Raw genomic sequence first — 27,010 nt, 5'->3', positions numbered from 1 at the left:
ACCAAGTGCTTCTCTCCATTGCCCACGAGTCACTCTTTAGTGCAGATTTACAGTGAAGTTTTTAACTGGATCATTTTTCATCAAGGGAATTCAAGCTCAGAGTTCAGAGACATACATCTTGCTACTGCAATCTTTTCTGTCGTCATGCGATTCCTGCTCTTCAGGAGAGTGTATGTTTGGAAATAATTGTTTTTATGCATCTTCTCCACACATTGGCCAGCCACTAAATCAGCTGTTTTGTAACACATTTGATAATTACTACATCATTTCCATTCACATAAAGAGCTGGCCAAACATTCGAAGTTCACTGTTCCCAGTCACTTGGAACGTTTGGCCATCTCAATCCCCGAACCTCAATATTTGTTACGTTTGGTTATGGAGATATCTCAAAGACACATCCAATCTTTGGCTGATTTGAAGGAAAGCATCATAAGGAATGTTGTTAACATTCCCAGAGAAATACTTCAAGCACCAGTTGACTATGCTATAATCAGTTTCAGCATATAGTGGACAAAAATATTAAACATCTCAATAGTGGGCAACAATATTACATATCTCAATCTTCATACCTAGCAGTTCATGCAGAGTTTTCTAGCAGTTGCACACAGCACCAGTTGTTCCTTGGTGGCAGTTTTTAGAACTAATATTTTTTGGTAATATTTTCCAAATTTCACGTTTCCGTCATTAACAGTTTTTCCATCCAGTGGTGAGCTATAGTGGGCTCGCATGGGCTCACGAGAGCCCACTGTTATTTTTTTTTTGAAAATTTGCGAGCCCATTGTTGAGATGATCATTTATTTTACAAATGAAATCCTGAATGCAATTATTGAGTATCCAGAGCCAAAACTACGGTGGGGTGAGCGGGACCCCATCCCCAGCATTTTAACTGGTGCAATCGATCAGTTATGTATTTTAAAATTGCTTCATTTTTGATTTAATTACAGTTGGACCTCTGTTTAACCAACTTCTTTATAGCGAATTTTTTAAAATTCCTCCTGGTATTTACATTTAAAATAGTTTCTGCTGAACAAAGAAAATTTCCATATAACGACAGATTACAAGAGACAACTTTGTATGCATTGTACCCACCTCTGGTCTTTAGGCAATTAGAAAGTGTGAATTAAGGGTGAAAGGAATTACCATTTCACAATGTTAGTGGTGTCCCTAAAACCTATGCAGTGATATACTGAGAAGTTGCACTAGTCAATATGTCAGAGGATTAAGAAGATTCCCGATACGGGTAATAGCCTCTGGTCAACCTGTGTTGTGGTTCCACTTTACTCCACAAGACGTCACAATTTTTTCAGAGAAGTGTGTGATCCATGCCTTCAAATAAATTTCTCCTGTCTACATTTACATGGTCACAATAGCATGGTCCGTGTGATTCTGACATTTTGCACAATATTCAAAGAACTAGTGACAGTAGCAATGTAGAGGTGAGTGGGGGGGGAGATCGAGGCAACTAAGATATTATATAAACTTTATGAAGATGAAATGTTGACAGATTTTGAAATTTCGTTGAGGCTTTCACTGTGTAGAAAATGTTCTAAAATATAATGGCATGCAGGCAATAATTAAAAAAAAGCTGTATGCATTATATCACCAATCTCCAAAAAAAACAGTGCGAATTAAGGATGATTGCTAAAGAACTTGATGTGGAAACTATAAAGATCGGTCGTGTGTTCGGGCTACAATGAGCAGCTTGTAGCTTGCAGGTTAAGGGAATTATACCTGCATCATGCAAACATTTTGAATCAGAAGTTAAATATTCTGGATTATTAAATCGACTTTTAAATCTGGAATTTCTTAACCATTTAGCACTAATGATCAACATCCTGCAGGAGCTCTCGTACCTTTCAGAAGCTTTACAGATTCACTATGGTAAAAGCAGATAAATTAATTATTCGAACTATCAATGTTAGTGATAATTTAAAAATTCTGAAGGAAATTATGAAGCTAAAATTGAGAGCATGTTGAAGTGGAAAGAATTTTAAGGAATCGAAAGTTAGAACACATTTAAAAAATTACCTCGTGACAGATTATTAAATTATTATTATTAGCTATATGGTGCAAGGAAGCCTGAGGCTTATGCTGCATTAGCCAAAAAAAAAAAAAAAAATTCCGGAGTTACCATACCCTGAGAGAGAGAGAGAGAGAGAGAGAGAGAGAGAGAGAGAGAGAGAGAAAGTAGTAGAAGGAAATCACTATGAAAGAGAAGAATGATAATATCCAGCTCAGTACCCTAGGTGTGCCAAGCCCATACTCACCAGATGTGAGTCCCCGGGGTTAAATGCAACAGAGTGATTTTAAATTAAATAAAGAAAATAATCATACCATTGAAAGAAATTTTAAACATATGCTACAGGAAATTGTGGAATATGAAAGAACTTTTGTCTCGGTGGCAAGACGGTGAAAACAGATTAAGAAATTTGTTTCCTGAAAAAATATGAAATAAAAATTAATGATTTTAGAGATTTCGAAGACAGTTTATCTTTAAAATCGAGTGAAATTCCCTTTTCAATTAAGAAAGCCAGAAATATCTTTCAAACCAGGCCACCGTAGCCGAGTGGTCAAGCGCACGGGTGCATAAGTACATGTGCCTTGAGTGACCAGAGTTCAAGCCCGTGACTGCTAAATACGGTGCTGTTTCTTGTATTCTGTCTATCTTGTGAACTCCTCTGACCGTTTGGTTGTCCACGAGTATAAACAGAAAATTGATTTATTTATTTATTCATTGTGACTAGCAGTGCTGAAGCTTAGCGAGCTTTCAGTGCAATGAATATGAAAGTGTCTGCAATTCTACCCAGACACGATAGGAGGGAGTATATGATGAGAGCCTTATCGATCAATTCGGCCCTGGAAAGTTTGTCCAAGGCTCAAGGGGTAGAATTTTTTTCAGCCTGGACTGTACTTGTTAACAGGAGAGATTGCTTCTACAGGGATGGGATACACTTAAATAGAAAGGATGCAAGAATATTTGCTGATGCTCCCGAGTCAGTGTTAGGGGGGTCGGAAAACTGCTAGCTTGGGGAGAGACAAAGATGAATAGATTAACAGTAGCCACTGGCAGAGGTGAACGAGATTCTTGCACTGCTTCTATTGGAATGAGCAGAAGCCCGAAAAACAAGATGCAGGATATTTCAGAGACTGCTGGGAGTTATTGCGGTACAAGTAAACACATGGGTTGTGTTAGGGTAGCTAAGAATAGAAATAGGTGCATGTATACTTGCGTGTACACCAATGCTAGGAGTTTTGTAAATAAATTTGATGAATTTGAGGTATTGCTCAAAACATCAAAGGCAGATATTGTTGGGATATCAGAGACGTGGTGTCACACAGATATAAGGAATGCAGAACTGGAATTTAGGGAGTACAACGTCTACAGAAAGGATAGACTGGATAGGAAGGGAGGAGGGGTTATGCTATTAGTTAAGAAATACATAAAATCCAAGGAAGTGAACCCAGTGGACATCGCTGGCAGTGCAGTGTCGAGTCAGTTTGGTGTGACATAAGCATTGGGAGATCAAAATTGAGAGTAGGAGTGTGCTATAGGCCTAATGACTCTGATGACTATAATAAGAAACTGTACAGGGAAATAGAGTAGGCCAGTAAATCAGAGAGTCTTATAATGGGAGATTTTAATTTCCCAGATATTGACTGGAATTTGGGGGCTGGACACTCACACACTAGCAAGGCTTTTGTGGATTTATTGGATGATTGTTTTCTACATCAGCATGTTCGGGAGGCAACTAGAGGGAGGAATACTCTTGATTTGATTATCAGCAGTGATTCTTCATGCATTAAGAATCTGCAGATAAATGAACCACTAGGTGGCAGTGATCACAGTGTGCTGAAGTGGGATTTACTCAAAGAGGTAACTACCATTAGAGGTAAAGGGAAGGGTTATTGCTTTCGTAAAGGCGACTACAATGGACTGAGACAGTATTTAAATTCTATACAGTGGGACCAACTGATGATGTTACCAACAGCAAATGGAAAATGGGAAGGATTCAAAGAACTTATCTTGGAAGCTAATAGGCTTTACATACCAACTAAGAAATATTGTTCAAGGTTTAGACCTAAATGGATGTCAGATGAACTAATGAGGCATATGGCAGAGAAGAAACATGCATGGGATAGAAACAAATTAACACATGACACAGAAGCCTATGATAAACACAAGAAAGGCACCTGGGGTGGATGGGATCTATCCAGTTATATTAAAGGAGGCAGCAGAGGAAGTAAGCAAACCCTTAGCCATAATTATGAGAGCTTCCTTGGACTCAGGAGAGGTACCCACAGACTGGAGATGTGCAAATGTGACCCCAATTCATAAAGGAGGATCAAAAGCTGACACAAGCAATTATAGACCTGTGAGTTTAACTTCTGTTCCAGGAAAATTAATGGAGGCACTAGTTAAAGAAGCACTGCAGGATCATTTAAACAAGACTTCAGTTATAGCTCGGACACAGCATGGTTTTATTAAGGGGAAGTCTTGCCTGACCAATCTGATTGGATACTATGATGCAGTCACAAAGGAACTGGATGCAGGGAATAACTTTGATATTATATACTTGGACATTAGAAAGGCTTTTGATACTGTTGCACATGGAAGACTGCTGCACAAATTGGAGCAGTGTGACATTGGAGGCAAATTGCTGCTGTGGATAAAGGGGTGGCTGAGGGGGAGAAGACAGAGAGTGGTAATCAATGGACACTGCTCGTCATGGAATAATGTTATTAGTGGAGTCCCTCAGGGCTCAGTGTTGGGTCCATTATTGTTTTCTGTATTTATAAATGATATTGATAATGGTATATCAAGCTTAATGTCGAAGTTTGCAGACGATACAAAAGGTAGGCAGGGTTGTCAAGGCCACTACTGACACTATGCTGCTGCAACAGGATCTGGAAAGGTTGAGCAGATGGGCTGAGAGGTGGCAAATGAAGTTTAACATTGACAAATGTAAAGTACTACACATGGGAAACAGCAACCCCGGAGAAACGTATCAACTCTGTGGTACTACACTGACAGTGGTAGAGAATGAAAGGGACTTGGGGGTGGTTGTGCAGGCAGATATGAAGTTCTCTGAGCAGTGCAGACGGGCTGCAAGAGTAGCTCATGGAGTATTGTCAATGATATACAGGAATTTTTCCAGTAGGGATAAGGAGGTGATTATTCCATTGTATAAGGCGATGGTCAGGCCACACCTAGAGTACTGTATACAGGTCTGGAGGCCTCATTTCAAGAAGGATGTAGAGCTGCTGGAACGAGTACAGAGAAGGGCAACAAGATTAGTGAATGGAACAAAGGGGTGCTCTTACGAAGAAAGGCTTAAGTTTTGCAAATTACAGTGTCTGGAGACTAGGCACCAGCGAGGTGATCTGATAGAGGTGTGTAAAGCCTTGAATGGTTTGAGCATACTCAATGCTGATGGGATTCTTCCTCTCGCTCAGAATAATCACCTGAGAGGGCATAAATTCAAATTGAGGAAAGACAGATGTAGGATAGACGTGCGGAAATTTGCCTTTAGCCAGCGGGTGGTTGGTTGGTGGAACAGACTTCCATCCCTTGTCGTGGAAGTTGATAGCCTAAATAAGTTTAAGGCTCAGCTGGACAGGTATTTCGAACGAACAGAGGGGTGAAGTGGAAGTGGTTTTTTTTTTTTTTTTTTTTGGCTGATGCTGCATAAGCTTGCTTTCTTGCATCAAATGCCTCTACTAATGCTAATGCTAATAATATTGTGTGACTGAATGAATAATAAATAAATAAATTTAAATTTTCTGTTTATACTCTGGGACGACCAAACGGTCAGAGGAGTTCGCATGATAGATTGAATACAAGAAACAGTACCCTATTCAGTAGTCATGGGCTTGAACCCCGGTCACTCGAGGCACGTGTACTTAAGCACCCGCACGCTTGACCACCAGGCTACGGCGACCTAATGTATACAATTAAACACGTTGCAGGTTATGATGACCATACATCTAAATGGAAAACCATTGCTTCAATTTGATCTGGATCGTTATGTCAAATCATTCTTCTGCAATCATCGCTTAGCTATTGAGGAAAGCTCGACAACAAATATTAATAAAGAAGTAAATTGTATATGGCAATTTGTAGAATACATTTTTCTTGAATATTTGTGCAATAATTTTTTTTCATGTAATCTGTGATTTTGTGTATCTTTTCTAGAATAGTTTGTTTTTTATGTAATATTTTTTTATATTGTGGAATGTTTTGTGATAGTGTTTGTTATGTGTGATATGGGAAATATTTCATGTTAGTTTTTTATTTGCAATATTAAAATTTTATCATGAAAAAATGTATCCATTATATTTCCCTATTTGTAAAAAAAAAAAAAAGAATAAAAAAGTCGAGCATCTGCCAAGCACACACGGTAGATGGTTTATGTGAAACATCCTTCGCATTTCTTTTAGATATTTTGATATGTATATATTGATTACGAAATAAGAGCTTTTGTATTGTAAATATTTTATTGATCATTCACAAATTTCCATACTTTCTGGAAGACAATATACAATGGATTTATAATAACTAAAGTAAGAGATGTATACTTGCTATTGCAATGTATCTAAATGTCTCTGAAAACAGCATCAATTGAGGTACCCGACCTTAGTTGAAATGACATATGCAGCTGTTCGGGGCACCTAACAACGAAATGTTGTGCACCCCAAACAGCTGCGTATGTGAAAATGGGAGACGAAAAAAGAAATTGTTGATAAATCTTTGTATTGTTGCAGTCGTATGACAAATACTTGCAATCATACTTACTGCAGTAGTAACTGCAGGAAGTATGATTGTGACATCATACTATTAAAAAATTCTGAAAAGTTACAACTCCAGATATCACACTGGTCACGAAAAATGCATCATGTGCTCTAATCATACAATTAGTGAGTGCTCCACACAACTAGTGGTGTGAGCGTTGAAGCGCCTCTGGCAGACCGCGGATGACGTCACTTCCGTGACCAATCACATTTACTCAGTAGGTGTCCCCTCCCACCAAAGGATGTTTCACATAAAGTCGGAAAAAGTGCGAGCCCATTGTTAAAATATTCATAGCTCACCACTGTTTCCATCTATTAGTCAGATGAAGTGAGGAACTTTAATTATAACCACACTATAGATAAAGAAATATGGCATTTCTGCTAATTCTTATAGTTAGATTTTCAAAACAATGAATAATATTTTATGAAAAATAAAAATGAATATACCTTTGAGATCAGCTACTGTCTTGCTTGCTCTGCTTAGCACCAAAGCCATACCCTCAACATCACTCATATTAACTCGGCACCTTCGATTGATAACATTACTCCGGAGCTCTTCAACTTGACTTTCAAGTTCTCTGGTTCCAAAGATTAAAAAAATAAAATAAAATAACTTATATATATCAGTAACTTCAGAATGAACTCAACTAAATAAAAATTCAAGGTCAAATAGGAAAAAATTATGAATAAAACAGACTAGAGCAAGGTACATAATGTATTTCAAATACAGAGTAATTATAATTATAATCCATTTTGGGACTGTCGAAAGAAAACAGATAACGCTGAGATTTATGTTTATTGATCATGGGAAATGACTGCCAAAAGAATGGAAAAGTTAAAAAAAAAAAAAAAAAAATAGTTGATAAAAACCATCACTATGGTTTCAGTAGTGCTGCACACTGCAGTGATGTACAACGAAATGAACAAGGAGTACAACGAAATGAACAAGGATTTGGACATTAGAAATACCATGATGGATATATGAGATCATGAACTGCTTGTTTGAGCTGTTTATGAGAATGGGAGTGTTGCTGCAGCTGTGCTCTGTGCATTTTCAATAACAGAAAGGAAGAAGAAAAGTACCACACACATTCAGGTACGGGACATGATATTGCCAAGGGGAGATGTCTTTGTGTGTGCGCCATGTAAGGAGTGTAAGAAAATGAGGCGACAACTCAGCGTTGTTATGGGCCTATATAAGAGCTTGAAGGACAGGGTGGATGCCCTTGAAGGATCTAAATTGAGGGGCCATCAAGCTGCCCACATCAACGCTAGAGCTTGCACTTTATCATCACGCAACACAGCGGCAACCCCCAAGGCAGAAGGCGCTGGTCCCACAGGAACTAGTAGTTGTTGGCGACTATTGTCAGGGAAACGGCGAACATGCTATGTAAAAAAGGATAGGTGGAACAGGACCAGGGTATGTCTGCCAGGGGTTAAGGTTGATGACGTTGTAGAGCGGATATCATCTTTTAAGGGCACAAAAGGTGATATTGTTGTACCCGTTGGCATTAATGATATTAAGAGTAGGAGACCGGCAGAATTACTTAACAAGTACATGTCACTATTGAAAAAAAGCAGTGAATTAGGGTTCAATTTGAAAGTGTCTACAATTCTGCCCAGACACGATAGGAGGAAGTACAGTATTTCCCCATGTATAAGACGCACCTTAATTTTGGGGCCCGAAATTTGAAAAAAAAAATGTATTACAAAGTTATTGAATTCAAGTTTTATTCATCATAAAATTCATACAACTCATCATTGTCAAATCTGTCATCCATTAGCTTGTCCTCATCTGTGTCTGATGACGAATCACTGTCTTCATATATTGCCTCGTCCTCAGTTCCATCTATGGAATTTGAAATGCCACACTTCTTAAATGACTTGACAACGATCTCAATCTTGATATTATCCCAAGATCTTTTCACCCAGGTACAAACTTCTGCTATAGTTGGTTTCTTCACTCTTCCTGCTGGTGTCAAACTGTCCTCAGAAGACTTCATCCATTGGTTCCATTCGTCTCTCATGGCAGCTTTGAAGGGTTTGTTAATGATGACATCAAGTGGTTGGAGCTGGGATGTCAAGCCTCCAGGTATGACGGCAAGTTTTGTTTTTGCTCTGCAGCAATCTTCTTTGTATTTTTTGTTATGTGTGCCCTGAACTGATCAAGCACCAATAGGGCAGATTTGCGTAAGAGCCCACTTGGTCTCCCGCTCCGAACTTTCTCAAACCAGATCTTCATCCCATCCTGATCCATCCAACCCTTGTCATGAACGTGGACAATCACTCCTCGAGGAATGTCTTCATTTGGCATTGTTTTGTGTTTGAAAATCAGCATAGAAGGCAGCTTGGTTCCGTCAGCGCAACAAGCTAGAACAACTGTATAATGGCTCTTTTCATGTCCACTTGTCTTCACAGTTAGTTTTCACCCACTTCTTATCAACAGTTCTGTTACTTGGGACATCATATTGAAGGGGAACATTGTCCATATTTGCAATCTGTCCCAACTCAAACTGATGTGTCTTCCAACATTGAATGACAAAATGATGGAATTCAAGGACCTTCTGCTCATATCTTTTGGGCAATCTGGTGCGTGCATGCATGCTTAGTCCATTCCGTTTCACGGACCTGAAGCACCAACAATTGTGTCCTCCTTTGAAATCAGTAACTTCTTTTTCATCAGCAATTCTTCTTGCCTCATGCTGAACCATCTTTGTGGACACAGGAATTCCAATTGCCCTTTGCTCCTCAATTCATATCTTCAATTCCCTCTCTAAATCAGGCCATTTTGCTGACTTGCCTCTAATGGCCTTCTTCTGCCGTGACGTTTTCAATAGGGTTTCTTCTTCCTGTAGCCAGTCTCGGATTGTTTTCTCAGTTGGAGGAGGACCAAACTTACATTCAGCAGCACGATTTCCATTCACTTTTGCAAACTGGATCACTTTTAACTTGAATTCAGCACTGTATGAAAATCTTTTCTGAGCCATTTCTTGGCAGAACGTGGCAAAACGTAACCTAATATACTGGTAACAAGTGCGAAACAATGAGCGCAAAGACAACAAGCGTGAAAGAGCGGGAAATGCAAGTAAAAAAAATCTACAACCACTGTACCCACAGTACCCAGTTTTTAGACCCCAAATTTTTCGAAAAAAGGTGCGTCTTATACATGGGGAAATACGGTATATGATGAGAGCCTTGTCGATCAATTTGGAAATAGGAGAGACTGCTTCTACAGCATTGGGATACACTTAAATAGAAAGGGTGCAAGAATATTTGCTGATGCTATCGAGGCAATGTTAGGTGGGTCGGAAAACTGCTAGCTTGGGGGGGGTTTGATTTGGTAGTTATTGGCGCATCGGCTGCTGTGGCCATATTGCACCTCCCAAGGTTTTTGCAGTACTTTGATCCAAGCCCGAGGCGGGAATCGAACCCGCGAGCTTGGGGGGGGATACAAGGACTAACAGATTAACAGTAGCCACTGGCAGAGGTGAAAGTGATTCTTGCACTGCTTCTATTGGAATGAGCAGCAGCCTGGAAAACAAGATGCAGGGTATTTCAGAGACTGCTGGGAGTTATTGCAGTACAAGTAAACACTTGGGTTGTGTTAGGATAGCTAAGAATAGAAACAGGTGCATCTATACTTGCGTAGCCAGGTGGGAAGGAGCAGCAGTGCGTGGCACACGCTTCTTGATTAGACCGGGGTTCGAGCCCGTCACCACCAAATACGGAGGATGCGGAAAGGTCAAGGGAGTGACCACCGCACATTCCTGGAGCAATATGGCCTTAGTTGCTAATGCTCCTAAAAACCAAACAAACAACAAACATCTATACTTGCATGTACACCAATGCCAGGAGTTTGGTAAATAAATTTGAGATGAATTTGAGGCATTGCTCAAAACATCAAAGCCAGATATTGTTGGGATATCACAGACGTGGTGTCCCACAGATATAAGGAATGCAGAACTGGAATTCGGGGAGTACAATGTGTACATGAAGTATAGACAGGACAGGAAGGGAGGAGGAGGAGGGGTTATGCTATTAGTTAAGAAACACATAAAATCCAAGGAAGTGCAGCCAGTTGACATTGCTGGACAGTGCAGTGTCGAGTCGGTTTGTGTGACAGGCATTGGGGGGTCAAAATTGAGAGTAGGAGTGTGCTATAGGCCTAATGACTCTGATGAGTATAATAAGAAATTGTACAGGGAAATAGAGTGGGCCAGTAAATCAGAGAGTCTTATAATTGGGGATTTTAATTTCCCAGATATCGACTGGAATTTGTGGGTTGGTCACTCACACATTAGCAAGGCTTTTGTGGATTTATTGGATGATTATTTTCTACATAAGCATGTTCAGGAGGCAACTAGAGAGTTGTTGTTATTATTTGGTTTTTAGGAGCATTAGCAACTAAGGCCATATTGCTCCGGGAATACGTGGTGGTCATCCCCTGACCTTTCCACATCCTCCATATTTGGTGGTGACGGGCTCGAACCCTGGTCTAATCAAGAAGCATGTACTATGCACTGCTGCTCCTTCCCACCTGGCTACGGAGGTGCCTGCAACTAGAGGGAGTAATACTCTTGATCTGATTATCAGTAGTGATTGTTCATGCATTAAGAATCTGCAGATAAAGGAACCACTAGGTGGCAGTGATCACAGTGTGCTGAAGTCAGATTTACTCAAAGAGGTAACTACCATCAGGGGTAAAGGGAAGGGTTTTTGCTTTCGTAAAGGCGACTACAGTGGTCTAAGACAGTATTTAAATTCTTTACGGTGGGACCAACTGATGATGTTACCAACAGCAAATTCAAAATGGGAAGTATTCAAAGAATTAATCTTGGAAGCTACTAGGCTCTACATACCAACTAAGAAATATTGTTCAAGGTTTAGGCCTAAATGGATGTCAGATGAATTAATGAGACATATGGCAGAGAAGAAAAATGCATGGGATACATATAAATTAAGGGGTGACATGGAAGCTTATGATAGATATAAGCTGGTCTGTAACCAAGTCACAAAGGAGATTAGGCAGGCAAAGGCAGATTATGAGAAATCCTTGGCAAAGGATGCAAAGAAAAACAACAAAGAGTTCTTTACTTATGTAAACTCTAGAACAACGGTGGGCAAATGCGGCTCTTCGTTGAGTTAAGTGCGGCTCCCATTGAAAATTTAAATCCGTTTTTTTTTATTATTTCAGAAATTTTTTCAGTGAATCTTGTTAAATTATAAAAATATAACTAAGTAACTAATATTTGGTTATACGGATTTTATGTTGTGTTTATTTTTTTTTTTTTGTCTAGATATCTTGCTATTTTTATTTTGATTATAAATAAATCCGTGCGCATTTACACTGCTGGCGCCATCAGTGGACTTGTGCGTAAAAAGTTACGAGTGTAATTTTTCCGCGCCGTAAATTAATTTAATTATTTTGTTTCAATTTCAGACTTTGGAATTAAAGTTATTTAAATTTTTTGATAACATGACCTCAGAAAATATCAAAAAACGAAAATACGAACAAGAAAATAGAATCTTTCAAGAAGAGTGGGTAGAAAATTTTGCTTTTATTGACAATAATGGAAAGTCGTTGTGTCTTATTTGTAAAGTTACAATTGCAAACTACAAAGTAAGCAATTTACGTCGACATTATGAAGTAAGTCATCCCCACTTTTCAACTCAATATCCATTAAATTCAAAATTGCGAACAGAGAAACTTAAGTCCTTGCAATCTGGTCTTCATAAGCAACAAGGACTCTTGTCTTCTTTTAGTCGCGAAGATGACAATGCAAACGAAGCTAGTTTTTTGATAGCTTGGAATATTGCTCGTGCCAAACGTCCATATGGAGAAGGAGAATTTATTAAAAGAAACTTGGAAGAAGTGGTTAAAGTTTTGGATCCAGATAATACAAAACTGCATAAATTGATCGCACAGGTTCCTGTGTCACGCCGTACAACTGAGCGTCGTATTGGTGCAATTAGTAAAAATGTTGAAAATAGTTTGATGTGTGATTTGAAAAATTGTACAGCATTTAGTTTAGCTCTCGACGAGTCTACAGACATTCAGGATGTTCCACAATTGGCCGTTTTTGTCCGCTATGTATCTGCAGACGTAAATGTGAAGGAAGAAATGTTAGACCTAGTAGCTCTTATCGAAACAACTCGCGGTATCGATGTTAGAAATGCGCTTGATGAAGTAATGAATAGTAGGTTTGAATTGCCTCGTGATAAACTTGTAAGTGTTGCGACTGACGGAGCGCCTGCAATGGTAGGGAAAAACCAAGGTCTCATTGGTCTTTTAAACAGCGATCCTAAAATTCCACATTTCTTACCTCTTCACTGCATAATTCACCGCGAGCATCTCATAGCGAAGTACTTCAAATACGAAAATGTGTGGAAGATTGTTTTGCAGATTTTGAATTTAATTAGAACAAATGCCAAAACACATCGTCAATTTAAGAACTTTTTAGAAGAGTTGCGAGGGAATGACGAAACAGATGAATTGCCCAGTGATTTATCCCTATGGTGTGTTGTAAGATGGCTGTCAACTTACAATGTTTTGGGCCGTTTTGTGGAACTCCTAAATCCTATCATAACATTTACAAAAGAAAAAGGTAAAAAATACCCAGAATTAGAAAATGAAACTTGGCTTTCTGACTTAATGTTCCTTACAGACATTATAGAACATTTGCAAACACTTAATTTGGCTTTACAAGGAAAGGAAAAAAATATTATTGATTTGTCACAAACTGTATTTAGTTTTGAAGCTAAACTTCGACTTTTTGTGTACGATCTTAAGAACAAAATATTTAATCATTTTCCACGAGTAAAAGCAAATATAATTAATATCAAAGAAGAAAAGTTAGACGAATACAAAGAAAAATTGGAAGAATTGCAAGCAGATTTCGAACATAGGTTTGAAGATTTGAAAAGTTTGAAATCTACATTTGCATATTTTGTGAATCCATTTATTTGTGATATTATTGAAGATGGATTTCCAATTTCTGAAATAATATTTGTTGAAAAAGCGGCTGGGCAATTGGAGTTATTAGAGATGAAAGAGGATCAGGCATTGCAAATGCAACACAAATCTACTAATGTAACTGAATTTTGGAAACTCGTGCCAGAATCAAAATATCCACATTTAAAGAAAGCTGCTTGCCGTCTAATTTCAATTTTTGGTACAACATATTGCTGTGAATCTTTGTACTCCACAATGAAGTTTGTGAAGTCGAAATATCATTCACAGTTGACCAATCATCATCTCGCTGAATTGCTGCGAACGGCTTTAACAAATTTTACACCAAATTTCAAAGATTTGACCAAAGGTCTTCGTTAAATGTTATACTTTTTATTAATGCATTTTTATTATTAAAATTTTGAAATAATTATTTTGTATTTTCTTTCTCTTAATTATATTTTCTTATATATGTATACTTTACATAGCACTTAAGGCTTGTGTAGAATATGTAATCATATTAATTAAATTAAATTAAATTTGAATTTGTGTATTTAATACTATGTAACTATGGTGTGGCTCTTTATAATATATGAAAAACCAGAATGCGGCTCTCATTGACCTCATGCGTGCCCACCCCTGCTCTAGAAGGAAAGGGATGAATCAGATTGGTCCACTGGATATTGAAGGTTGAACTGTTGATGATCCTGCTCAGGCAGCTAACAAACTAAATGAGTATTTTGCATCTACATTCACCCATGAGAAGTTATTCAATGAGGGGAATGCCAGAGGTGAGTTAAACTCTGGAAAATCCAAGGAAGTTTAACTCACCTCTGACTGTAAGGTAGATGATTCTGTAATAACTGAGAGGAAAGTGGAGGAGAAATTGTTGAAGATAAACATAAAAAATGCACTCAAGATGGATGGGATCTATCCAGTTATATTAAAGGAGGCAACAAAGGAAGTAAGCAAACCCTTAGCCATAATTATGAGCGCTTCTTTGGACTCGGGGAGGTACCCATGGACTGGAGATGTGAAAATGTCACCCCAATTCAGTACACACCTTGAGTACTGTATACAGGTCTAGAGGCCTCATTTTAAGAAGGATGTAGAGCTGTTGGAATGAGTACAGAGAAGGGCAACGAGATTAGTGAATGGAACAAAGGGTTGCTCTTACAAATAAAGGCTTAAATTTTATAAATTACAGTGTCTGTTGACTAGGCACCAGCGATGTGATCTGATAGAGGTGTATAAAGCCTTGAATGGTTTCAGCAAGCTCAATGCTTATGGGATTCTTCCTCTTGCTCAGAATAATTACCTGAGAGGGCATATATTCAAATTGAGGAAAGACACATGTAGGATATATGTGCGGAAGTTTGCCTTTAGCCAGCGGGTAGTTGGATTGTGGAACAGACTTCCAACCTTTGTTGTGGAAGTTGATAGCCTAAATAATTTTAAGGCTGAGCTGGACAGGTATTTGGAACGAATGGCGGAGCGAAATGGGAGCGGTTTTTTTTTTTGGCTGATGCTGCATAAGCTTGCTTTCTTGCATCATATGCCTCTACTAATGCTAATTACGTGGACCATGGAATGATGAATACATTTGAGAGAGCAAGGTTGTTATTAGCACCTGACAGAGGCTGTAAACAAGTGGAAGGAGTGCCACAGGGGACAGTACATTTGCTATGAGAAAAATGACCACATTCATATTCATCTATGAGTGAAAGTTTTGTGGCAAACTCTCATATTGTGGTCAACTGTAACACACCTTGAGTGCCTACAATTACACCATTCTGGTCATTATAATAATAATGTTACAAAGGTAATATTATTATTATAATTTTATCTTTAGAGACAAAACAATTTATTATCTGATTTATTTTAATTAGTAGTAATGAATTATCTCTCTATACATAAAAAGTTTTCCTTCTAGCGATATTTATTCGAGCCAATAGGAGAAGAGGGCAGGGCAATTACATCAGTACAAATGCACGGGTAAATAATTACATTGAAAGACAATTGCCTCCATAATGTTCACCAACCTCTTGAATATGATTCACTGTCTAATACATGACCACGCCTGGCATCATTTGTTCCATTGTAATGTAAGCTGATGAAGGGATCCGATATACTTTGTATATTTGTAAACAGTTCAGTATTTTGTAAATATTTTAAATATTTGTATAGTTTGTAAATATTTTACTCCTGCTCTTTTGGATGCAACAATATTCCTTATGCATTATGGAACCCGAAGCAAAAGACCTTTTCCTAAATGACCTATGTAAATGCAGGTAAATAATTACATATTGATATTTATTCCACCTTGAGAATGCTGTGTGGTGGGGTAGCCAGTGGGAGAAGAGGGATGCATGTCACGTGGTACAAGTGGGAGGGGAAATTATGTCACTACAAATGCACAGGTAAATAATTACATAGGTCATTTCCTGATTATCAATCAGTGCATTTCAGCAGGTGTGTCTTTTACGTAGAACAGCATGCATGGGGGTTGGCGAGCAAAGCGAGCAGGGGGCCAAGTTGCCTTGTTAAAATTAAAATAAAAAGAGCACTGAAATACAGATAGAAAAAGCAATCATTGTTTAAAAATAATATTAAAAATACATTTCTTGACATGTCTTACTTTTTTTTTTTATGATGAACTGATAACTCAATGGACATCCATGCTTAAAACACCATTAAAAAAATGGTTGAAGGATAGGTTGATTAACTGAAAAGTTAGTTAATTCAGAATTCATTTTTAAAAATGCATAAACTGAAAATCATAATTAGGATTTCATTATGCTGGAGATAAAGACATATTACAAATATATTCTTATCTTACACCCACATTATGTAATTTTAATGGTTCTTCTTGACCTAACCTTTGTTAGGTCAAGAAGGATGCCTAAGTCTGCTTAATGTTGCTTACTTTTTCTACAAGCAATACAATTCTTAGCTTTTCTTACTCATTATAAGAAAACAATGGGCAACAATGCTAGGCAAAGCTTTGTTTGTTTAGGAGCATTAGCAACTAAGGCCATATTGCTCCGGGATATGCGGTGGTCATTCCCTGACCTTCCCGCATCCTCCGTATTTGGTGGTGATGGGCTCGAACCCCGGTCTAATCAAGAAGCGCGTGCTACGCACTGCTGCTCCTTCCCACCTGGCTACGGAGGCGCTCTAGGCAAAGCTGAGCACTGTTCAACACAATCACTCCATGAATTATCTAGTAAAAATCATTTATATTGATGATAGCAAGGAAGTTTCTTTCATTTTATAGTCTGATCACTTGAAACTTAAGTAACCCCAAAGGCTCACATCTGGTGAGTATGGGCTAGGCACACCAAGGGTCCTGAGCTGGATATCATCATTCTTCTCTTTCTTGGTGATTTCCTTCTACTTCTCTCTCTCAGAGTAATTCAGAAATTTTTTTTTTTTTTGCCTGGTGCAGCATAAGCCTCAGGCTTCCTTGCACCATGGGGCTAATAATAATAATAATAATAAAACTGTTAATAAAACAATTACCTACATCAAATCATGAACTCGTCAAAAAAAAAAAAAAAAAAACAGTATGCAAGTGTGCTGATCTTAGGCACAATGAAATAAGCAACAAAAACAACTGCAAATTAATAAAGAAGATTTTTTTTTCCATTTCAATGTAGGAGTTGAAATAATTTGAAAATTAATGCTATCAGTTCATTATAATTCAGTCTTGCTGTCTAGGAGCTCACATTTTTCCCTCCTGAGACAGCAACAGGCTTGGACTTACACTTGATTTTAGGAGAAATAACTAAGTACAAGCTTGTTTGTTTCAGAATGGAAAAAGCATCTCCCCACCAAACAGCAAGACATAATTGTAATAAAGAGGTTCCTTTAATTATTGAATTACAAAAGAAACTGATATCTAAAATTAAAATGCAAGTATGTTTCCACAGTCCATGTCAATTTGTTGTATGCAATAATTCAGTGTATGAGACAATTTGGTGAATGAAACTGCTGTATCCAATAATTTGGTGAAAGACAATTGGTGACTATGACAATTCGGTGAGCACAACAATTTGGTGTATGAACGACCACTCAGTGCATCACACAAAAATCAGTGAAGTAAAAGGTTTAGGAATTCTGGTGATTTAGAAAGGAAAATATATTTTTTATCCATTTATTTTGTATAAAAGGAATCATGCCGATCTTTTTCATAGGCAATTTCATAGAATGCAAGTATGTGCATATGTCAACATGACTCCATCCATGCTGTAACACATTTAATCCAGATCAGGTTATTTATTATTATATTTTAATATACCTACTCAATTGAAGCATGGAAATAGGAAAAAAGATCTGGCAATCTGTTTTGTTGATCTCAAAAAGACTTCTGACAGAGTGAATTGGGTTAAGCTAGAAAAGATAAAACAGATTTTTAAACTAATTTGGGAACTTGATATGGGAGAGACAGCTGTGGTTCGGGTTGATGGAGAGTAATCAGGAGAAGCAGACATTGGTAGGGGTGTAAGGCAAAGATGTTCCATGTCCCCTTTACTATTTAATTTATATTCAGAAGCATTGATAAAAAGAGTACAAAGAAGATGTAAAAGTAGGAGGGGAGAAGATAAAGACAATAAGATTTGCAGACAACTAGATATTAATTATTAATAATGAGGAAGAATTACAGAGCTCATTGGATATCTTAAACAGCAAGGTAAAGGAATACAATATGAAGATTAACAGCAAGAAAACCAAGATAATGTTAATTTCAAAGTGGCCAGGATAACATTAGATGAAATAATATTGGAACAGGTGGACAGATACAGATACTTGGGAAGCATAATGACAGAAAATGGAAAAGAACTATTGAGAAGAAATTTCAAGAAGGAATTAAGAAAGCAAATGGTGAAAACATTAATATAGACTGTTGTGCTATATGGCTCAGAGACATCAACACTAGGAAGAGAGGCGATTAGATGGGTAGAAGCATTCGAGATGTGGGTGTGGAGAAGAATGGAAAGGGTGAAATGGGTGGACAGGGTGAGTAATGAGTCCAATTCTGATCCCTACACAATCTCCAGGGAATCTTATCTGTATACCCTTAAGTAACTATAGCATGGATTACAAACCGATCATCAGAAGATGCACATTGCTTAACTGGCATCCATTAATGATCTCTACTTTTGATCTCCGGAACAACCTCCTCCCAACTCCACTATATGTATTTCTTAAAAAATGCAACTTATAGAAGTGAAAGTGATGTGTGGACTAGGTTCTCTCGTATCCCAATCTTTAACTAAAGAACTAAGTAAAAAATTCCACTGACAAAAGAACTTTTGTCAGTGGAATTTTTTAATAAGGTCTGCTAAAAAACAAACGTAGAATCTGCATTGAAAAACAAAGGTGATAGTATATTCTATTAAAAATATAAAATATCAAGAATGGTATCATAATCACCAAATTCACCATTTACAGCATGGCACGTTAAACGTTTGCTGTCTTGCTTTGCCATACACCAAATTCTCCCACAAAATTCACTGAAGTGTTAGCCACTAATTGTCTTTCACCAAACTGTCATATACCAAATTGTCACATACAATGAAATGTCATTCACTCACCAAACTGCTGTACAACGAATTGCTTTGCAAAAAATTGAAGTGATCCCATTTCCACATGCCACTGACAAGTAGCATGTGGAAATGGGATCACTGATTTCCAGCATCCCAATATTTTTGGTTTGTTTATAGTGAATAATTTCGATGCACTATGATTTTTGCAATTACCCCTCTCTTCTGCCATAGACTTACCATGGACAGACAGTACCTTCTCTCCTGCTCACCTTACTCACAAACTGTGAGTAAGGTAAGGCTTAATCACAAACTGTGATTAAAATGAATGAATTCTGGAATTTTAATCAAAAACTGTGATTAAAAATGAATTCTGGAATTTTATTCACAAACTGTGATTAAAAATGAATTCTGGCTTAATCACAAACTGTGATTAAGCCAGAATTCATTAAGCATTAGTTAAAATAGACTACATTGTATTCTGTGTATAAAAAAGGAGCTACCTTGCTTTAACTTGAGGTAACCACTAACAAAATTTAATACTTAATGGATTCAATTCTTTGAAAAATTGTTTTAAAAAGAGAAACAAAACTTACGAGAGATCTTTTTCAAGTCTAGTAACATCTTGTCGATACAGATCCTCTTCACGTGATACCCTAAGTCTTTCTGCACAAACCTGGTCTTCTCCTATCTGAGCTGCTGCTAGCATGGTCTAAAGATGAAACATCTCTATATATGACTGATTTATCAACTTCAGATACATATAGAAATACATATGAGTGCTGTTTGAAAAGTAAGGTAACAGATGTTTTTATGAAACAACAATGAATCAGAGAACAATGACACAATATAAATGAAGTTGCATCAGTGAGCTAATATGGACATATCTCCTATCATATTCAGGCACTTTTCACACCACGTCACAATTTCCAAAGGTTCAGTCATATTTCTACCTTACAGTTCAGTGACATGCCTTCGGTAAGGTTATCAATAATTTGTGCATACATGTTCATCTCAGAAATGGATAGATCTTTGCTTACCTGTCACCAAGGATGGCGGCAGCTAAGAATGCAGGCAATTTACTCAGTGCATTTAATGTGGTTGGTGGTGCTTTATCATCTGCAAGGTTTGTTCAGTCTTGTCTCAACTTACTGCAAAAAAAAAAAAACAGGACTGTAACTAATTGCAACCACACATGCAGGTGTGTTTCCTAAACAAGACTGTTGGAACATTCGATGGCAACAGATTGCAGTTGCTGATGGATATCTATGGGCATAGTTCCTATGGCGAGCAGCCATTTTGGTTTAGTCACCTAATGTCAACAAAAGAAGAAATGAACATTAAATTTTGCCATTATTTAGTCAATATTTCACTCCTGAGCTCAGGGAGTGGTAACAAAGATGGACAGAGATGACAAAAGGGGAGACCACTTGCAAATTTTTCCCAGACCTCAAAATATATCCCAAGCAACTGGCCTGGTACTTCCCGGGGTTGCTCCTGACTTTTCTATTAACAAGACACGGACCCTTCAATGAAAAGCTTTCTGGTTTCGGCCTCACTGATGACCCCAATTGCACATGTGGGGAGGTCGAAAACTGGAACCATGTGATTTATGATTGCCCACAATACGAAGACCTCAGATGTATCCTCATAACAAAGATACAATACCTCCCAAAAGGATTGAAATCCCAATTCATTGACACCAAAGAGGAATACAGAGCACTTTCCCAGTATGCGCAGGACCTCTTCACTAGGAGAAAAGTGTTAATTGCCATACACTGCGACTGACTGAGCACCATAAACTACTACATACAAGACAGAGTAACCTCAGTGAAAATTCCTGAAGCAAGAAAAATGGAAAACAAGGACTGGGCTTGCCCCATGAGCGACCCAACTTGAAATGAGTGACACTGGAGTGAAGAACTAAAGTGCAACCTAGCTGCCTAATGGTGGGGTATGGGCATGCCCCACTGAAACCTGGGGTCACCTTCCCTATTGGCTCCATACTTCTGCCTTTCTCCGCCCACTCTTCAGTTTCCTCCCATTCTATCTGTATGTAAGCCCTACACATCAAAATTTTAACACTTCCAAATTACTGCTCATCTAAAATTTGGACTATCTAAAACCTAGCAATATTCCCTCATGCGTCCTATTGTTCTGAAATGTATATATGTACGCATACACATGGGGTTTTTTTTTTTTTTTTTTTTAGGTCCTAGCCACTGAAATTTCAGGAAACTTAGGTGAAGGACCTGCCAGAGTTAAGACTACTGGGTACCTGGTCTGCCTCCACGGGACGAGATGTGGGCAATGTTGGGCCTCAGTGGCCAAACGACCAGAAGAACAACGGTACACGACACCGTACTTTACATTATCCATATACTTTTAAATCTCTGGCCTTCCCAGTGAACTGGTACATGCACAATAAAAGCAACATGGAGATGGGGGGGGGGGGGAAACACCTGGTGCCGTTTAACACAAAATACACCTTACACCTTACTGCGGAAGGTTAGTCTAAGTGTTTTTAGGGTAAAGCAGCACCAGGGGTTCCCCCCATCTCCACGTAGTTTATGTTGTGGCGTATTACAGTACACTGTAAATGGCAGAGATTTAAAAGTGTATGGATCTTGGATCGTGTAATGTCGTATACCGGTGTTCTTCTGGCCATTTAGCGGCTGGACCCCTGTTGGGATCCAACGTTGCCCCACTTAAAAGGCCAGGAACTCAGTAGACTTAGTTTACTCTGGCAGGTCCTGCCGCTTAGTTTCCTGAGATTTCGGCGGCTAGAACCAAAAAAAAAAAAAGAAAAAAGGTGATTTTTATTATTCACATTGACGTGGGGGTATTATCGCTTTAATTTGTTAGGCCGAATGCTGGGCATATGGCGGTTTTGATGTGTGGGACTTTTGTTAGCGTGAAGATAGAGAGGGAGGGGAGGCAGAAGACTGGGGGGGAAACGCAGAAATATGGAGCCAATAGAGAAGGGGGCCCCAGTTTCAGTGGGCATGCCCATACCCCACCAGAGGAAACAGGGGATGGCGAGAAGGGGGAACTGTGTGGTTGTCCCCTCCTTGCCATAGGAATTATAGATGAAGGGGCTAGAGTGCCCTCTTCAGGTCTCCAATATTGCCTTTGTCTCATGTCTGTTTCTCTTCATTGTCACTCATGGGGAAAGCCCCATCCTTGTGTTCTTCTTTCTTTGGTTCAACTTCCTTCTTTGATTGCATGGTAGCTTTTTTTTTTTTTTTGTTTACTTCCTTATCAGGTGGGTTCTGTTATCCTACATTACTCTTGTTCATCTTGGTGGATGGCTATTTGTAGTTTCTTCTAGAGAAGACGTCCTGTGCAAAGCGACTAAAGGCTGCAAATTCTTCTGGTGTATTCAGGAGATGGTGTTCCTGGGTATTACAGATGTATTTAATTCTCGTGATCATTTGACATCTGATGTCTTCGTATATTTCACACTGGTGCATAACGTGATGCCATGTTACTAGTTCACCACAGAGACAGTGTGATTCTTCAATTATGCCCAAGGCATTTAATTTGGCCTTGAAAGGCCCGTGGCCAGTGAGTACAAAAGTAGTGTTTAGGCCCAAGTAGAGCCATACAGGAGCATTAGGATACAGCTTGGTTAATTGGGGAATAAATTTTTTTGTTATCGCTCCTTTTTCCACATTTGTCCATCTTCTCTGCCAAATTTGTAGAGGTGGTACACTATTTTTTGTTTCTCATTTTCCTTATTATTGGTGATGTCGATGGTAAAACCGTTGTAGGCGGTTTGGGTTCCTTTGGCTAGTAGATACATGAGTTGACAGCGGGTTATCTCTAAATCCAATGGTAAGGTCCCTGCAAGGACCTGTAGGGCACTCATACTAACTGTGTTATATGCTCTTGTTATCGTTAATAATATGTTGCATTGGATCGTGTCCAGTATCCTTTTATTCACTGCTGTTCCTGCTTTCTTGTACCATACGGGAGATCCATATGTTATTATCGGGATGAAGATGGATTTATAATACGAGGTTCTCCTGTTTAGCCCCCAGTCCCTGCGTATAACTCTGGCAATGAGCGCTGCACATTTCTGCAGTTTTTCTTTTAGATAGATTAGGTGTGGTTTAAATGATAAGTTCTGATCGATGATCAGTCCCAGATATTTAATTTGTGTTGACAGTTTGATTGTTTGTCCTGCCAGCTTGATTTGTGGTGGTGTTCTAATGTTTAACCTCCCTCTAAGTAGTACTGAGTCCGTCTTCATTGCCGAGATTGTTAAGGTGTGTAGTTTTGCACAGTCCTGCAGGGTTTCAAGAGCTTGGTTTGCAAGCGTTTCAAGGTTCTATCTGGAATCCGCTGCAACCGTCAGGACGAGGTCGTCTGTGAAGGCCTGGGCCTCCACCTCTCCCATGTCTATGGTGAGGAACTCGTCAAACACCATGTTCCACAGGAGCGGCCCCAGGACAGATCCCTGAGGGCAGCCCCTGCGGACCGGCCAGGTGAACTTCTTGTAGGGCGTTATTACTTTGACGTTTCTGTCCGAGAGATAAGTTTTGATGCTCCTGTACAAATTTCTTGGTGTTTTCACTGCCCTGAGTCTGCCAAGGACACTTGGCTACCAGAGGGTATCAAACGCTGGGATTTAGAGCATGCGGCCACGCATTTTGTGAGCTCCAGTAAAAAGTGATTTATATATGTGTTAGTAAAGGATATCACAATCACCAACGATGTCAAAGGAAAGAAAAGGTGTCATAGGATCACCAGATGACCTTTTGTAAATTTTTGGTTTAGAATTTAAGACTCTACATAGAATTTAATATTTTGTATGTAATACTATAGTAATGGTATCTATCGCCAGTGTGATAATAACCATATATAGTGTGAACTGAAAGCACCCTGCCTGCCCTATTCAAGAGACACCAAATTTTGATATGACTATTTGTACCCATTATGTTCAGCTATTATATTAGAATGTGGTTACTACCTATTATAATGTGTAATTTGTGTCTAAGCTTCTCGTAACATTGTTTTCAGAAGTGACAACAATGATACCGCCATCTCGGATCGACCTCGCTACAGATGTGGATATCTGCTATTACTTTCTAGTTTTATTGTAAATTCCCAGTAAACATTCATGCTAAAACTGCCTCAACACAGATTATTATGTATTCAATCATATCAATGTATAATCAGATGTACAATCCATTTGTACATCTGATCGTAAGTAATGGCACCCAGGCAATTTTTTAACAATTTTCAGGACTCTGATCTCTCAATCTAAAGATCGGAAACACATTTTGGGAATATCCTTAAATAGAGGAGACCTTCCTCTCATAAGAACAGTTTGGAAATATTATCAAACATAAATTAAAAGACCAGGTTTATGAGCTGCAACATGGGCTATTTCCGGCCACATGGTTTGATGCTCCCACCTGTGTAACTTCGGACTGCAACTGCATCCCAATATCTTTGGTTGGTTTATAGTGAATAATTTCGATGCATCATGATTTTCGCAATTTGCTCCCCTCTTCTGCCATAGACTTACCATGGACAGACAGTACCTTCTCTCCTGCCTACCTTACTCACAAACTGTTTTTACCATCGTCTTCTGCAACTGCAAAAACCCCAGAAGATAGTAGCCCGGTCTCTTTAAGGCCACATTAACCTTTGGGCGCTTCCCCTCCCAATGTGACCTGTGGGGTCAGCCCAAATTAATGCAGATAGACTGCTCTGCCCCTAATTACCACATGGACTTGTGTGACCCATCAATCAACAACGTTTACAAGCTTCTGTGCGGATCTGCAAGAGATATCCCAATTATCCAGAACATTCTCGTTTATCTGAACAAAACTTCAAAATGCCAGAACAGGCACATGGACACAAGGAAACCTCGCCTGCCGAGCCAACCACAGTGATGAATGATGACCTCACCATCCTGGATACCCAGGAAGGTCCAGGTGGCATGAAATTAGTGTCAACCACCAAAACTTACAGTACCAAAGTCAGAAATAAAGACCCACAGCCAGGTTGACCTGCGAGACCCACACGATGCAACCATCATACAAAAGGATCTGGATGAGACCAGACAACAGGACCTCCCACTGGATCCGACCATACCAGAGGGCACTGTCATCAAAAAAGAAATAAAACTTAAGACCAAGCTGGAAGACGTTCAAAAACCAGTCTAACCGGGTAACCACAAACCTATGGGCACAAATTGTTACACTATGGAACAAACTTGAAACAGTGCTATACGAAACAAATCTTAAATATGAGAGAACAATTTCGAAGCTCCATGCCTACCTTGACAGAGGAGCAAGACCCCAAACTGACTGTGGAGCAAATCAAATGCTACAGCGTGCTCCCACCTTTGCAGAGGCGCTGAGGAACACAAACAAACAAAACCAACCAATGTCAATAACCATAACCAAAAGGAAAACACTTCTTCCTACACCACATCTGATTTTCTTGAAACCTGCAATCCTCAACACCTCTCAGACCAGCGAGCAAATTAAGGAGACTGTGATTGCCAAACTAACCAGCGAATTTAAGACGAAACATAAAATCTATCAGAAAGACCAGAAACATTGGTGTAATTATTGAAAGTGAGACCAAAGCAGATGTAACAAAGATCCTAAAAAACACCGCAATCCCAACTCTAGGCCTTCTGGCTGAACCTCCAAACAGGAAAGGCCCATCAATAACCATATTTGACATCACTAAAGATATTGACTGAGCAACCATTAGGGAGGAGCTATACCAGAGAAATCTCCAACAAGCACTCCCAGAAGAAGACCCTGCCAACCATGTCATTCCAAAATTACAAACAAAATCATGTACAGGAAGCTCAACAAACAGGGTTGTGGAGCTGTCCCTCCAAGCCTGGCAAACTATACATCAAAATAGAGTCTTTATAAACTGGGGCAGCCACCACTACAAGGCTGCCCCCAAGTGTTTCAGATGCTGCCGCTTCGGCCATACTACTCACACATGTGCGCAGACCTTGCCAACCTGCAGGCACAGTGGTCACAACTACAATTCCTGCCCCAACAAGACCAATGCTCCAACCTGTGCCAATTGTAAGGCCCAAAAACTACCTACCGACCATTCAATCAGAGACAATAAATGCCCAGTGTATGTTAGAGCCAAGAGTGCACAACAAATAAGAATAAATTATGGGGACTGTACCTAGAAACTATAACTCAACTATAATGAAATTTAAGCAAAATGCTCAAAGGGCTATCGTAGTTGCAGCCCAGCTGAGAAAAAAAGGGAGAAGAGGAAAACTTGGACATTCTTTTCCTCCAGGAGCCATACTTGCATAGTCGAGTGGGGAGAGCCACTCAACTAGAAAGTGGTACAGCACAACGGAGACACCCCTTGGGTGGCCCTGATCATCTGCAATCCTAACCTCACGGTGACTAAGATTTCACATCTGTGCAACAAATAGGCTGTCTTTGCCCATATTACCTCCCCACTGGGGGACTTTTATGCAATATCATTATACTGTCAACCAGGTGAAGACATCTGGCGGTCAACTACCTGCAGAACGTCCTAATGCTAAAATCATCATCTGTGCCGACGTCAACTGTAGGTCACCGGCATGGCACAGCACAACTCCCGAAAGACGCGGATCCAGAAATGGACAACACCTTGAAGAATTCCTTACCAACAACAGCCTCACAGTTCATAACCAACCAAACAATGCACCCATCTTCTCAAGCTCTCTTTGGGA

General features: G+C 39.1%; 1 protein-coding gene across 1 annotated transcript in view; it reads right to left on the bottom strand.

Annotated features, from left to right (window-relative positions):
• Positions 1-27,010, bottom strand: part of LOC150079586 (uncharacterized) — a 1,000,533-nt gene that overhangs the window by 140,405 nt on the left and 833,118 nt on the right. The window contains exons 15-16 of the mRNA XM_090383129.1: positions 19,881-19,996; positions 7,237-7,367 (exon numbers count right to left, since the gene is read on the bottom strand). Of these exons, the coding sequence (XP_090239255.1) occupies positions 7,237-7,367; positions 19,881-19,996 (247 nt within the window). The remainder of the gene's footprint in view (positions 1-7,236; positions 7,368-19,880; positions 19,997-27,010) is intronic.

This window comes from Mastigoproctus giganteus, chromosome 10, assembly GCF_048544385.1.
Source record: "Mastigoproctus giganteus isolate SK-2022 chromosome 10, ASM4854438v1, whole genome shotgun sequence".
In the NCBI taxonomy this organism is placed as follows: Eukaryota; Metazoa; Arthropoda; class Arachnida; order Uropygi; family Thelyphonidae; genus Mastigoproctus; species Mastigoproctus giganteus.
This window is presented reverse-complemented; position numbering and strand designations above follow the sequence as displayed.